The sequence below is a fragment of the Hetaerina americana genome, unplaced genomic scaffold (assembly GCF_022747635.1).
Source record: "Hetaerina americana unplaced genomic scaffold, ioHetAmer1.1.p SCAF_8, whole genome shotgun sequence".
NCBI lineage: Eukaryota > Metazoa > Arthropoda > Insecta > Odonata > Calopterygidae > Hetaerina > Hetaerina americana.
The window spans coordinates 83,755,498-83,769,745 of record NW_027287427.1 but is presented as its reverse complement, the minus strand read 5'-3'; the positions used below and the strand labels follow the sequence as shown (position 1 = coordinate 83,769,745).

Below are 14,248 nucleotides of genomic sequence, written 5' to 3'. Positions count from 1 at the left end.
CGATAATTGTAATAAATATTGATGGTTACTAATGCAGAAGTATTGATATTGTCTTTTGTAAACTACGTCAATTATTAGTTATCTTCTTTTACTCTAAACGATTTTGCAGTTAACTAATATGGAAGTGTCGATAAAGGATCCACGCCATGCCTTAACTTATGCTTTAACTTAACCATTAAGGAACTTTTTAGACAATAAATTGGAGTAAAAAGCCATCCACTAATGCCAAAATTGCCGCCTCATAATCCAGTTGCCTAGAGAAGCATGGTTTTTAATGAGAAATGTGACATTTGATGCCATTTATTCGACAACTGATGAACGAGATACGTGATAAAGGCATACACGTCTGAATTTCACTTTGGATGTCAAATGAACGTTCTTGTATTCGATTCGTAATATTAGCGTACATAAAACTGTTTTACCTGCACAAATTATCACTATCAAACATTATCAAGAAGTAAAATCACACCCATCAGCAATTTTTGAAACTTTCAAAAGATAAAAGTTATTAGGAAATAATATAATACTATGTGTGCAATACTACGCTTTCATGATAAAACAGAAATAGTTCCGGTGCTCTCTCACCCAATCTCCATCGTGCACCATTTATAGACGAAAAATGTCCCATTCTCTTTTTGTCCTCCCGCCAGGGATGAGGGCCATCTAGATATCATCGTATATTTAAATAAATAGATAACATTTTAGCTCTTCTTTATCTTTATTGAAGTAAGTAAAAATAATGATTGCCTTATCTTCAGTGGAAGATGAATATGGAAAACCTGATGCCGAAAAATAATACTCAGATAAGATAAGATTAGACATGGCTATTGATTATACATTCCGGTTTGGACTCTTTAAATGTTGTTTTCTTATAAATGTTCTTTCAATAACAAATACCAACTGCAAAAATCAATATTTTCTGAAATCGAAAGAGCAGGTTGGGAAACGCTGATATTCCACCTTAAAACTCCAACGGAGTTACAAGTATGATTTTCCGGTGGACTCGCTTTCATGTAATTATTTGACATGTGGAAGGACGGGAAAGATTTATACAAGAGATAGCATATATTTCAACCTAATTAATTTATGAACAGTTGAAGTAATGGGATATTGAATAATAATAGCAATCGCTATCCTTTCATCTTCATCGCTCCAAAAAACGGAATGATTAAATGAAACTTATGAATAAAATTTCCTCAAATTCTGAGAAACTGCGGGAGATGCCGCAAAAGTAACTAAACTAAAAAAGCCGACATTGTGTTCATTGAATAAAGACATTATCACCTGTGTTGGCAGGCTGCCTGTTTCTTTTGAAGCAGGTTTACCATAAAAATGTTAAAAATATATACATTTTTCACTCAATTACGTCCCTCTGCCTTCGTTCAAATGAAACTAATTTGGGTTTCTTTTATGCTTAGAGGTGAATTTAAATTCATTTAATTTTAATAAAGTAAAGATAAAATAATTATTCATAAATTAAACCCACCACCACAGTAATCAACCCAATGGTCGATTTGATAGGCGAAAAAAGGACGGTTCAACGGCGTGAGAAATCCACAAATCAGGGTATTTACGGAGGGCCAATTCCTTTCCCTGTGCTTTCCCATGAAGACCTGGTGTCCGACAAACCACACCATTTAAATGAAACCGAGTGTGCTCAGAGGTATCTCCTGGAAGTTAAAGATAATATTTTCTTAACAAAAATAAAAACAGTAAACTAGTGCAAATGATTCCACTATCATACTTGAAAAGATTGTTCAAGTATTTTTATTTTCACACTTGGACGATGACGAGGTACAAGTAGTATTTCTCGTGATTTTAACGTACACGCGTAAATATTGGAGGATTTTCGTACACTAGTTCTATCTGTTGAAGATTGATATAACCTGGTTACATTTTATATCTAAATTATTTTTTTGGTAATAACTAGGTAAAGAAACTTTCACCATGTCTTGGCACACTGTTGCTAGAATACAACTGAAGTGGACGCCCGACATCTCTCATAGTCAGGATCGTATGAAACGCGTTTCCTAGAGAATACATGGCTATGACGGAAAACTGGTAGTGTATATTTAATAGACATGCCCTGATTATTAGTGATTAATGATTTCCTATCTCATTTTATCTCCCATCTCATGAAATTTGACCTTGATAATATGGAAGGAATTATACTTTCCAGTGCCTCTAACAACGGCCCTTAGAGCTCTCATACAATTGGTTCGCTTCACTGGCTCCCAAAACAAACGTCTCCGGCCCTCTCTAATTCCTACTTTGCATGAACGAACGAAAACAGCTGAGTTTATACAGTTGTTTTTGTTAAGTTTTATTTATAAAACAGTTGTAGTAAATAGTTTATCTTGTTTACTTGTAAACTACGGTGTAAATCACATTCATACGCTCAGTCGAAAGAATAGAGTAAAATTGTAAAATTACCCAAATGTAAAAAAACGGCCTTGACCATTAAAAATTGTCAATACTCCTGAAATAGTGCGGTGCCAAACCTTGAAAGAATTAACCGCACAACAGTTTACTTTTTCAAAGTATTGAGATATTAAGTGTAATATCTATTGAATACCGCGGGTTATTTAACGACATCTCTTGGAGAAGAGTATGAGGAAAATATTCGGTCAACGTAGCAGAAAATAAGGAATTATTAGAATTGAAGTAGTATGGCTATGCTAAGGTGATTAAATAGGGCGATGGCATTCTTCATTAATAAGATATCGCTACGAATATGTTTCATTGTTAGGAATGATTGTGACATGGGTTTGATGACAAAGTTAAATCATATTTGGCGTAGAGAAAGTCAATGGCAAAACGGCACTATTTGAAATCTTAGAAGGTCGACAGAACGTTAGCAGAATCGTCTCAAGCGATTTTAATTTTATTAATATCTTTTCCGTCTCGCAATGTATATTCCTTTGTTTCCCCAATATACGACCGATTCTATATATTTTTAATATTATATTATTTGACATTATAATTATATCATTGTAACTATAATTTTTAATATTATATATTATTTAACTTACTGAGCTAATATCTTAACGAAGTCAATTCGTTAACCATAGTTTCATTTCTATTGATTTTTTCTGGTCCCAGTAGTTAATTTTCCTACCGTAGCTTGAATTTTCAGCACGGATTCTTCCATATTCCTCCATGATTGATCTTTTACATTTCTGTAGAGCGCACTTATCTCACCCTTACTCAATAAAATCTCCATGTTTTAAAACAGTGCCCTCCCCCTCGCTTCTTTAACCCTATTATTTTCCCGCTTCATTTTTTCAATTTACCTCTATGTACCTCCTTCAACAAGCTATTACTCTCTAAAATGTTTCCATTTATTTCATTCATTAATATTCTTTAATACCTGCTAGTTAGTCTTGATCCATTGCTTCCTCGTAATTTTTCTATTCAATTAATGTACAATTTCATTCTACTTTAATCCACCCCACTCTCGATCCTCATTCGTGTAAGTTTTTCTCTTGCTTCCTGGTAGTCTTTTCTTTTCGTCCCGGGTAAGGCGCATTCTTCGCATTCTGCAAAAGCTGGGAGCCATCTGCCACCGGCCGCCAGCCTTAACTAGGATTCCCCTTCCCTCGAACCAAGCCAGAGAAACTGCCGCCCGTTTGTCCTTCTATTCGGGAAAACGTAAGTCATACTACTTTTGAGACAGGCCTTTTGTACCATATCTCTAGTATGTACATAAATATGAGCATATATATGATTCCCCCTTCCCGGACTACAAACTTGACGTGGTGGAAGGGCTGGTGCGTTCCGATTACCCCTAGAGCTGTGCTGGCCGGAGTAATAATAATTGCTCCTGGTAGGGTCACCCATGCCAGATAGGTCGAAGGTTAGGAGCCAGACGAAAGGTAGCCCACGCAGCGTCTGTTCCTAAGTGAGGCGGCTGCAATGGCGTCTGACCCCAGAGGGGCGGCCAGTAAGTGATGGTGTCACGTTAAAAACACTATTGAGGAAGGCAACGGGAAACCACCTCAATTATCATTCCCAAGATTTAGATGATGGAAAAAAGAGAGATTTTGAGTCCTGGCAACTACGGGGATCGGCCCAATCGGCCGTGTGTCGTGCCCGGCAGCGGGGGAGGCAAGGCTTCCGCGGTCGTCATCCCACGAAACCCTTGCAAGGGAAAACCGGCAGCAGCAGGACAGAAGACGCAGGAGAAGAAGACCACATTAGTTAGAATAGGAACGTGGAATGTTAGGACAATGATGAGGACAGGGAAATTGGAGAATGTTAAGCGAGAGATGGAAAGGGGAAATATAGATATTTTAGGTCTATGCGAGGTGAGATGGAAGGATAGCGGGGATTACTGGAGTGATAAGTATAGAATAATATACAGCGAGGGGGACGAGAGCCAACGAGGGGTTGCCATAGTATTAAATGAAGAGGTAGGAGGAAGAGTAATAAACATAGAGCAGGTAACGGATGGATTATAACTAGGAGATATAAAAGCAGAAGCGACGAACTTGGTTATTATTCAGGTATACATGCCACCGAGAAACCATAAGGAAGAAGAGGTTGATAGGATATAAGATCAGTTAGAGGACATAATCGTTTTATATCCCACGCAACTAAAGTTGTTCTCAGGATCATAAGCAAAAGAATAGAGAGTAGGGTAAATGATTACTTAGGGGATGATCAGTTTGGGTTTAGGAAGGGGAGAGGTACGCGTGATGCCATTGCAGTAATGAAATTATTAATCGAGAGGAATATAGAACACAACCAGAAGGTATTTGCCTGTTTCGTAGATTTCGAAAAAGCGTTTGATAGAGTGAATTGGGAAAAACTAATGAGTTTATTGCAGAAAATAGGAACAGATTGGAGGGAAAGGAGGCTAATCCGCAACTTGTAAATGTCTCAGACTGCACAGGTGCGAGTGGGGAACGGGGAATCCGGATGGGCAGTGTTAGGACAGGATGATCAGTGTTATCACCGTTGCTGTTCAACCTGCATGCAGAGGAAATGATTAAAGAGTCATGGGAAGAACTGGACGTAGGAATGAAAGTGGGCGGGGAATTCGTAAAATCAGTTAGGTTTGCTGATGACCATGCTATAGTTTGTCAGTTAGTCAAGGGGTTGCAAGTATTGCATAGTGAATTGTAAATTCAGTGCGACAGGTATGGGATGAGAATCAATATTAATAAAGCAAAGGTTATGCGATTTTCTAGAAGGAAAAAAGCTAAGCTAAACATTAAAATAGAGCAGGTAGAACAGTTTACGTATCTCGGAAGTGTTTTGGACCAACACGGTCAAAGTAGTAGGGACGTAAGGAGAAGAATTGGGCTAGGCAAAGAAGCTTTCAGTAGGAGGAGGGAGTTGATGACAGGGACGTTGAGCAAGTATATTAAGAAAAGACTCGTAAAAACTTTGATATAGAGCGTAGTTATGTACGGCGCGGAAACGTGGTCATTGAAGCAGGAGGATAGACGTAGATTGGAGGCTGTTGAAATGTGGGTGTGGAGAAGAATTGAGAAGGTGAAATGTACAGAGAAGAAAACAAATGAGGAAGTACTTGGTATGGTGGGCGAGGACAGGGGTTTGTTGGGAGCAATCCTATGGAGGCAGGAAAAAAGGATGAAGGGGGTATTGACCGGCAGCGGGATGTTGAAGACTGTAATAGAGGGGAGACTGTTAGGCAAACGAGGAAAGGGAAGGAATAGGATAGGGATGTTGGACGGGATGAAAGGAGGAGGAAAGTACTGAGAGCTGAAGAGGGATCTGATGTAGAATAGGATGTTGTGTTTTGCTAGGGGTCACAAATTATTTAATTAGTAATTATGTCCATCCAAAAACCTACGTTAACCGTTAGATTACCTAAGATTAATTATATATGATTCGGCCTTCTTCTGTGCTATATCTGTCTGTTTGTCGTTGCGAGGATTTGTTGTGCTATAAGTTCTTCGATAGCTTAAATCTTACCTTTCCGGAAATAAAGGCCTAGGAGCCCAAGTTCATTATTAAGTAGAGTACTTGTTCATATTTTTGTCCATTATTATGTTATGGGGTGCATGATGGAGGTAGTATGTTCTTGCCTTCCAAACTACGTAGAGTTTTTTAACGTGTTGTCGTCAATTGTGCGAATGATACTCACCGTAATTTCCTCGAAGTTAACTCTGATGAGTGTGAATGGAGATCTCCTAGTACGAGTACTCATACCAACAGCAAGTGAAATCCACATATCAGGGCACAAGAGCAGTTCCCTTCCTTGTACCGCTTTTGGTTTGGTGGTTTGTTAGGAAATTGGGAAATTAGGAAATTGTCTGGCCACTGAAAATTCACATGTCTTGTGTTAGGTTGAGGGTGCACAAAAACCTCCCTGGGAATTGAAACCGGAGCCAATATATGGCTACACACTCTCTTAATGGCCAACAACTTCCTCATTAAATTGGAAAAATTTGAAGTTCATCTTGGTTTGTAAAACGAGCCATTTGCCATTGCCATATCCTATCCCTCTTAAATGAAACACATTTAAATTTGATTTTCCTACATTTTGCAAAAATATAACGCGTTATGATGCGTAGCGTACATATCCGATCATTTAATAAATTTCGAACTCTGAAATCACTATCACTGTTTTTTTTTCATTTTAGTATAATGCTAAATACCTGAATTTTTTATTGACCAAATTACAACTTTCAAATCGGAAATACCATTATATTAGAATATTTTATTTTGAGTAGATTAATTTAATTAACAAATATAATTATCGCTGATGCAGTGGACAATTACAATACCTTTCAGCTATTTAAAAGAAACGATAAATACATAATGACGAATCATTTTAGTACCAAGTGTATACAGTCAAAACTATATCTCTAAAATAAATAAGTATTTCTTTATACAGGGAATATGAGTGGCATATGTCCATCACTGTCGACCCCTGATTTGAAAAAAATAAGGATCAATATATCGACCCCGGTTCACGTGAGTATTTTTAATGTCAAAAAAATGGACATTTGTTCATTAATGGGAATCATTTTAAATAAGTATGGGGCTGTGACTCGTGTAGAATGACAATTTGGTAAATTTCTTCCAGCAAGTGCAAAGACAGTATTTACCAGACGTGTCGGTTGACTGACACGGAAGAATAGTCGGGTCTCCGCAATATAAGGGCAAACACACGTAGATGTATTAAAAACTGTCCGCAAAATCGAGGTATACTTAGAGTGAAAGAGTCAAGCTTGGATTTTAGCCATGTGATGAACTTAGAAAATCTCAATTATTTCATTCGTCATTTCCCTCAGATGCCAATTCCAATTTGTTCGGTAAAGAACAAAGAAAGGATAAACAGGCAAATTTTGTTTCAAAAGGAATTTTTCCAATCGAGGTGGAACGCAGATTCGTTCCACCTTATTTGGGGATGAAATAAGCGAACAATCTTTCAATGCTCAATAAATTTGGTGAAGTACATTTCTGCATTTGCGCGTCCTTCCTAATTATGACGACCACTATTCACTATTCTTAGCTCGAGACCGTCCACTCCACTAATGATATCCGGGGTGGAAACTGCAGACAGGTGAGAGCAGGGGCCGCGGGTCGGGGAAGGTGCGACGCGCAAGTCGGCGACGGGAAGAGCGCGGATGCGATAAGCGTTCTCGAAGGTGGAAAAATTGCCACCCCCCTCCCCGGTAACTCCCCTCTCCTCCCCGATCCAATACGGGCCGCACGCAGTGTTGTGGCGTGGCCTGGAGGGAGGGAATGGTTGGAAGGGAGAGGATTAGTGGGGGAGGGGGGTGATGGAAATAGAGGGGAAAATCGGAGAGGGGAGGGGTGGTCGGATGGGGCGTCAGGAGAGGGAAGAAAGACGTGTTGTGGAGGACGACTTTACTACACGCCATCCGCGCCCCACCCCTGGCTCACCCCACACCCCATCGCACTTTCCCTCCCCTTTACCCACACACCCCCCTCACGTCTCCCACTGCACTCCCACTCCGCGCGCCGACTCGCCCCCCCTCCCTCCCGCCCTTCCCCCTCCTCTCCGAGTCCCGCGGCGCAACTACTCGGCCACGAGAGCCGACCAGCAGGCAGTCTGAGCCGAGACGTGCTTCCGTCTCGCTCTCGCTGCGGGAAGCGCCCTTTCTCTCTCATCCCTTCCGCACACGCGGCCTCTCGCAACCTTCTCTCCACCCTCGCCTTCCCTAGTTGTGCTCCGGGAGAGGCGCGGTGGCCCCGTGTCTTTTCCCCGATTCCCTCGCGTGTCGGCGGGAGCGGCCAGTTGAGGCTCTCCGCCTGAGAGGGGGACCACTCCGCCGGCGAGAGAGAGAGAGCCGCCGTGCGCCCGCGGATTACCCGCCCCCGGCGACCGAATGGTCGCTCTTCCCGCGCGCGCCAAGATTCGCGAGGAGGTTCAGAGCGACCCATTTGATTGGCCGGCGCCGGCACGCGCCTCCCTCTCTTCCCGCCCGAGATAAAGTGGTGGGCGCGCGCCACTGCTTTCTGCTTGCCTCGTGTGACCGCCTCAGACGACCCCAGAGCGGCACGCCGCCGGCCCCGATAAGGAAGTTGTTCTTTCCCACCCATTCTCTCGACCGCTTTTCCGTGCCCTTTTATCTCTCTCTCTCTCTCTCTCTCTCTCTCTCTCTCCCTTTCCTCCCGACGCGGCGGTGGAAAGTTTGACGCCCGAAGGTCCCCTCCGCGGTGAGGGATTCATTCCTCAAACCCCCAACCCTCTTAGAGGAATTTGTCTTTCCACCGAGGATGGCGGTGCCCAGTTTGTTTGGATATGGATTCTAAATTACGCGTGCGGGTTACTTTAATTGCCGATTAGATCGCGAAATTGTGAAAGCCGATTTTTATATATCTAAAAAGCCTGTATGTGAACGACTTGCGATTTTGTGCTCTTCAAAACTATTGGTAAAACAGGAGGTTTTTCCGTTTTGGAGCTCGTCCAATTTTTTTCGTTTAGAGGAAGTGTGTTTCAATCGGAAGAAGATTCACCTTTTTGCAGTACGCGATAACATTTATTTAGCTGGTAGAATTTTTTGATTACCCTATTTGTTTTTCTATTTATATTTCAAATTAATTTTGTTTTCTCTCTTTATGTCCATTTTTTGAAAATGTGTAATCTGTATGTGTGCCGAATCATTAAAAAAAATATTCTTTGGAATGAATTATGTAAATTCGAAAGTATTTTTATTTAGATAAATAATGATTAAATTATTTTAATGAACTTGAAAAAAAAGAGAAGACACTTGAAACGTTCGAGTAAGGTTTGCGAAAGTTAATGTTAAATCAACACTGATGCTGTAACCTGGAATTAGTCGGTCAGGTTTAATTGAAATCTCGAGAGTACTATTTTTAATACAATTTATTATAGCCCATTGTTCTCCCAGTTCTCTCGTAATTTTTTATAAAACCAAAAGGTAATTATTCTTTTGGTGGTTCAGAAGGATTTTATTGATGATTGGGAAAGCATTTCAGTAACGACTCACAAGACTTTAGGTAAATATTATTACTCATAGGCGTAAAAAGTATTGGATTTAAAATGAAGCTGCAGTGCGCAGACATTTCAAAATAAATTGAAAAGTTTCCTGAACTCTTCAAAAACAGTTTAGTATTCCATTGAGTGTAAATGAACTGACTGTTGAGTAATTGTTTGAATTTTTTCAGGAAGAGAGGACTTAGAGCGTGACTAAGGAAGAGTAGCTCCAGTGTAAGGAAACTGAAGGCTTGCTCTGAGAACACAATATTATTTATTATTACATACCCAGGGAGAGAGCCAGGGTCACGTTGGGGGGGGGTTGGGGTTGTGGGGAGGGAAGCAGGGTCAGGATATAGCGGAGGTGGCAGTGGGAAAAGATATAAGGGGGGCATAAAAGAGGGAATCGGTCTGACTGGCTTTGGATGACGGAGCGGCACGTGGGAGGGGGGTTCGTGGGTATTCGTGACCTGCCCCGGCGGATTGATCAGCTCTTCTGCGCGATAGAATTCAACGCCTAAAAGCAGGAAAGAGAGTAGGAGTGGAAAGGGAGAAAAAAATTTCGAAAGTTTATTTTACCTTAAAAAAACAATATCCTGGTATCGTAAAAAACCTTCGATATCCTTTTATATTTTCCTTCTCATTCCGTCTCACACATTTGGTTCCCGAGGAAAACCGCACGGCCTTTTATTTTTAATTTTCTACGTGACGCTTCTTACTGGGATGTGTTGAAACGAAAACCGGCCACGACCATATCCTTAGAGATTCCCTCTCAGCCAGGAAGTGAGGGCAGGAAGGGTTTCCTTTGAATGAATTAAAAGAGTAAGAAATTATTGTCGCCCCGCAACCGGTTTTCGGCAGGCTTGCGTACCCAATTCGACACGCGCCGAGAAGAATTCGATTGGGCGCCGCCGCGTCTTCCCTCCGGCGCTGAGGCGAGGCGAGGGGCGAAGTAGAGGAGAGAGTGGCGGCGAGTGGGATCCAACGCCGCCGGTGAGGGTCGCCGGGGTTCGCCGAGACCGTGTCACCTGGTCGTCTCCCGCTAAGTTCCTCCCGATACGCTTGTCTCCCTCACCCACGTTCAAACCGACCTACTCGGCCGGGGGAGCTGTTCCGGTTCCCTCAGAGATAGGAAAGGCATCGGATGTTTCCAGTGCCAAGGTAGAGGGAAACTATCCAACTCCGAATCTCACGGATTTCTCGTCGTAAAATCCACAATGGTGCGGAAAATATCGGATTCTTCCGCCTTGTGAAGGCTTCTCGACGTGGGGACTCCTAAAAGGCGGCCGACTCTTCTCTCGCCTTGAGCCATTCTCAAATTCCTCGTGGATCTATGGCCCTGCCGTCCGCCGCCCGTGTCCCACTGGGGGAGTGAATCACATCCCCGCCAACGCGACAGGAAGAAGGAAGCGGTGCGATCAAAGAGCCTTGGATCCCGGGCCCCCGTCGAAGACTCCCTCCGGCGACAATGGTTCCGTTACTAAAGAGATTCGTCGCTGCTTTTCTGCTCCACATGATCCTCTTGGAAGATCACGGTGAGTCCCGCGGTTTTCTTTTCGTTGGGATTTGACATGTTTTATATCTGGGACGGGAGAGATGGGGGACTTCCATTGCGATCCGTGGCGTGTGACATTTTATGCGTCCACACAAGAGGGAGGCTCGGTGTGACTTGTAGACATGCAGCAGACACCCAATATCGCGCACCATATGATACGTTTGTCATGTGGTAGTAAGTTGTAATGTGGATTTTTTTTAAAATGTGGTTCGGCTGAGGTTTCTCGCCAATTCCACTGCAACTTTCAATCAAAACGCTTCCAGATAAAAAAACTTTATATGGGTTTACAAACGGAAAGTTAGTCATGCAGAGGGACCAGTGAGGATGAATCACACGTTTGTTCAGTTATTGGGTATATTTGGAGATTGATAAATTGAAGATTTTAAAACTATTCTTGACGCTTTTGGTTTATGGATTAACTTTTGTAAAGAGTAATAAAGGCGAGACGTTTTACACTGCACGATAATACCGTGGTGATCATATCAGAGTGTAATCCTAAAAGACCTGTAGTAAGATTTCATTCAGGGAAAAATAATTTAGAAGTTATCATAAACAAAGTGCTGTTAGTTGAAATGCATAGTATAGTAAATAAGTGTTGGTAGCACTGACATATTTTTTCAAATCATGAAACCTTTCTATTTTCTCGAGAGATGCCAGATTTGGTATACAATAAATGTAATAGGCAAAGTCAAGAATTTCATCGGTAGTGAACGAGGAAGGTAAATAGAAGACTAATACAATAAAATTCCGGTAAAAATCCTTTTTAATCACAGATTTAGGACTCATTGTATTAATGCTTGTATTGAAATTTGTGAGCGACGGATTGCAATCTTCGTACGTATAAAAAGTTTTCTGTCCGAATGTTGACTTGCTGCATATTACCAGTTTAACCTTGGTGAATCTTAATTTTCATGTCTTGACAAGAATTAAAAAGTAAAAATGTATCGGATAAAAACGGAAACCTTCGATAGAACGGATTATTAATGTATGCACGAACATACCGTTCATTCTAAGAAAAATTCTATGATTACATTTTTGCATACTTATGTATGAGAATAAGCTAACTTCTCATGTTGACTACAATTGCCACAATGCATTGATACTAAAAAAACGGGGTATTGTAAAAATAGATGCCATGTTTCCAAGTGCCAAAGAATTGGAAACAATACATTATGAACATCGCAAATAAACACATTATAATGAACATCACAAACAACATTATGAAATTCCCTTTAAAACTGAATTTTAATTTTTTCAACAAATTCAGTAAGCTATTATGGTCACCATGATGATGATTTGTCGAAAAATAAATATCCAAAGCGTATAACATCATAAAAAGCTGTGTAATGCACAGCAATTATAACTACTATTCTTTTATTGAATCAAATTTACCGTGTGCTTCAACTTTGTTCCATCAGTATCGCATTGCACAAAAGTATTCACATGGTGAGAACGAATTTCTTGGTGTGGCTTAAATTTATCTATTTACAATTGAAGACATAATGAGTGATTGAATCAGGTGCACACAATGCATTTTTGACTGCATGGTTGTATGTATAACAAGTGATATTTCCAATGAAAATATTATATTTTATTCATTCATTAATCTAAGTATCATGTGGAATATTAGTTTATGTCCGTCTTAAAGTTTTTCCGGTAATTTTAAGGATTCTCTGTGCCAAGCCACCATCGTTTGCATCAATTGAAACGGGCAGTTATCCATCCATGACTCAACTCAAATTCAATGGACGATGACGTTATCAAAAGGGTGTTTTTTAACCATTGGTTAAAGATCTTTTGAATGGGTATTCATTTTATAGAAGTGAGCTCTAAACGTCTATTAGAAGACAAAACGGTGGGATTATGAAACGTTAGATCTATCCGTGAGTTTTCAAAAAACGATTTCTGCTAATAAGTATTCAAGGGTATAGTAAATGCGTGTGAAATTTGATTTGCCTTCTGCAAATAAATTAAATAAAAAGTGCGAGTCACCCACTAGTAGAAAATATCACTTGTTTTGATAATTATATCATGTATCATAATGTATCGTGTGATGAAAGGAGGAAAATTGAAAAAAATTAACGATATAACTAGTTTAAAATTAGAAAGAACAGCCGTTTGAATGCATAGGACATTTCTCATGAAACCAATTGTGCCAATATTTTTTGAATAATTCGCTTACAGCTTATATACTTAATCATGGATGTTGTAGGTATGATTCTTAGAATGACGATTAGGCGAACATACCATCCCCTTTTACACTTTTATTTCATAATAATTTTATATAAGTTAATAAATTCATCACAGAGTTTTAAGCAAAATACTGGAATAAGCATAAATGGTAAATTCTCTCCGCTAGAATTGGAATTTGTCGGCATCAGTACCGAAAAATTGTATTTTCGAATTCCTTCATACATTCTTCCAAGCATGTAAATGGAAAATTACGCTACAAGCACACAGTCTCATCCCAAGCAACAAAAGGCAAAAAGTGTGTGAATTCTAAAGCATGTGCGGTTAGTTAGCGTGAAGTTATTGCATACTCGTACATTTTTTCAAATATTTACTTATTAATGAATATAATTTACATACGTATTACTGAAATATACTCTTCTCGCTAATTACCTCGTTTCAAATACACATCATAACTGGCATAGACAATCCCAAAAAAAAGAAGTGAGTAAAAGGCCATACTATTTTGCTTCCATACTTAATATAATGAGGTAAGGCAATCATGACAAATTTTGGCGAAGTGATTTTTTAGGACTGTTTATGATCGCTGTAGATATTAATACATGAATCATTCGTCCTTTGCGATTGGCACCCGAAAACCAACGTTTCCTATTTACTTGTATCGATGAAAATCATTCAATAAGGGTGTTTTCATCGTTTCTTGAGCGAACTCGAGACAAATAGGTCGGAAAGATTTTTCATATATGATGGCAGATGGACGATTTCACAAAATCGTCGTGACCTAGGATAATTTAGACTCAGCTCCGTCAACGGTAAAGCAAATATGCCAGTCACAGGGATGGAAATACGGATAGACTGCTCTTGTTCTACGCTTTGCCATTGAATTATCGATAAACCGCTTCAATAACAGGATTTAATATTTATCTCCGTTTGTGGTGCACTGCCTTCGATGATGGGGAGGAAAAAAAAATTTCGCTCAGTTGAACGTCACGCGGAAATTACGTCCAAATTAGTGGCACATTTTAGATTTATAGGCGCAGCGCGCTGGAATACGATCTTTG

At 40.3% G+C, this 14,248-nt stretch overlaps 1 protein-coding gene across 1 annotated transcript in view; it reads left to right on the top strand.

Moving 5' to 3' along the window:
- Positions 1-9,857: 9,857 nt before the first annotated feature.
- CARPB (Carbonic anhydrase-related protein B) overlaps positions 9,858-14,248 on the top strand; it is a 773,283-nt gene continuing 768,892 nt past the window's right edge. Inside the window, exon 1 of the mRNA XM_071596722.1 lies at positions 9,858-10,977. Within this exon, the coding sequence (XP_071452823.1) occupies positions 10,911-10,977 (67 nt within the window). The 5' untranslated portion in view covers positions 9,858-10,910. The remainder of the gene's footprint in view (positions 10,978-14,248) is intronic.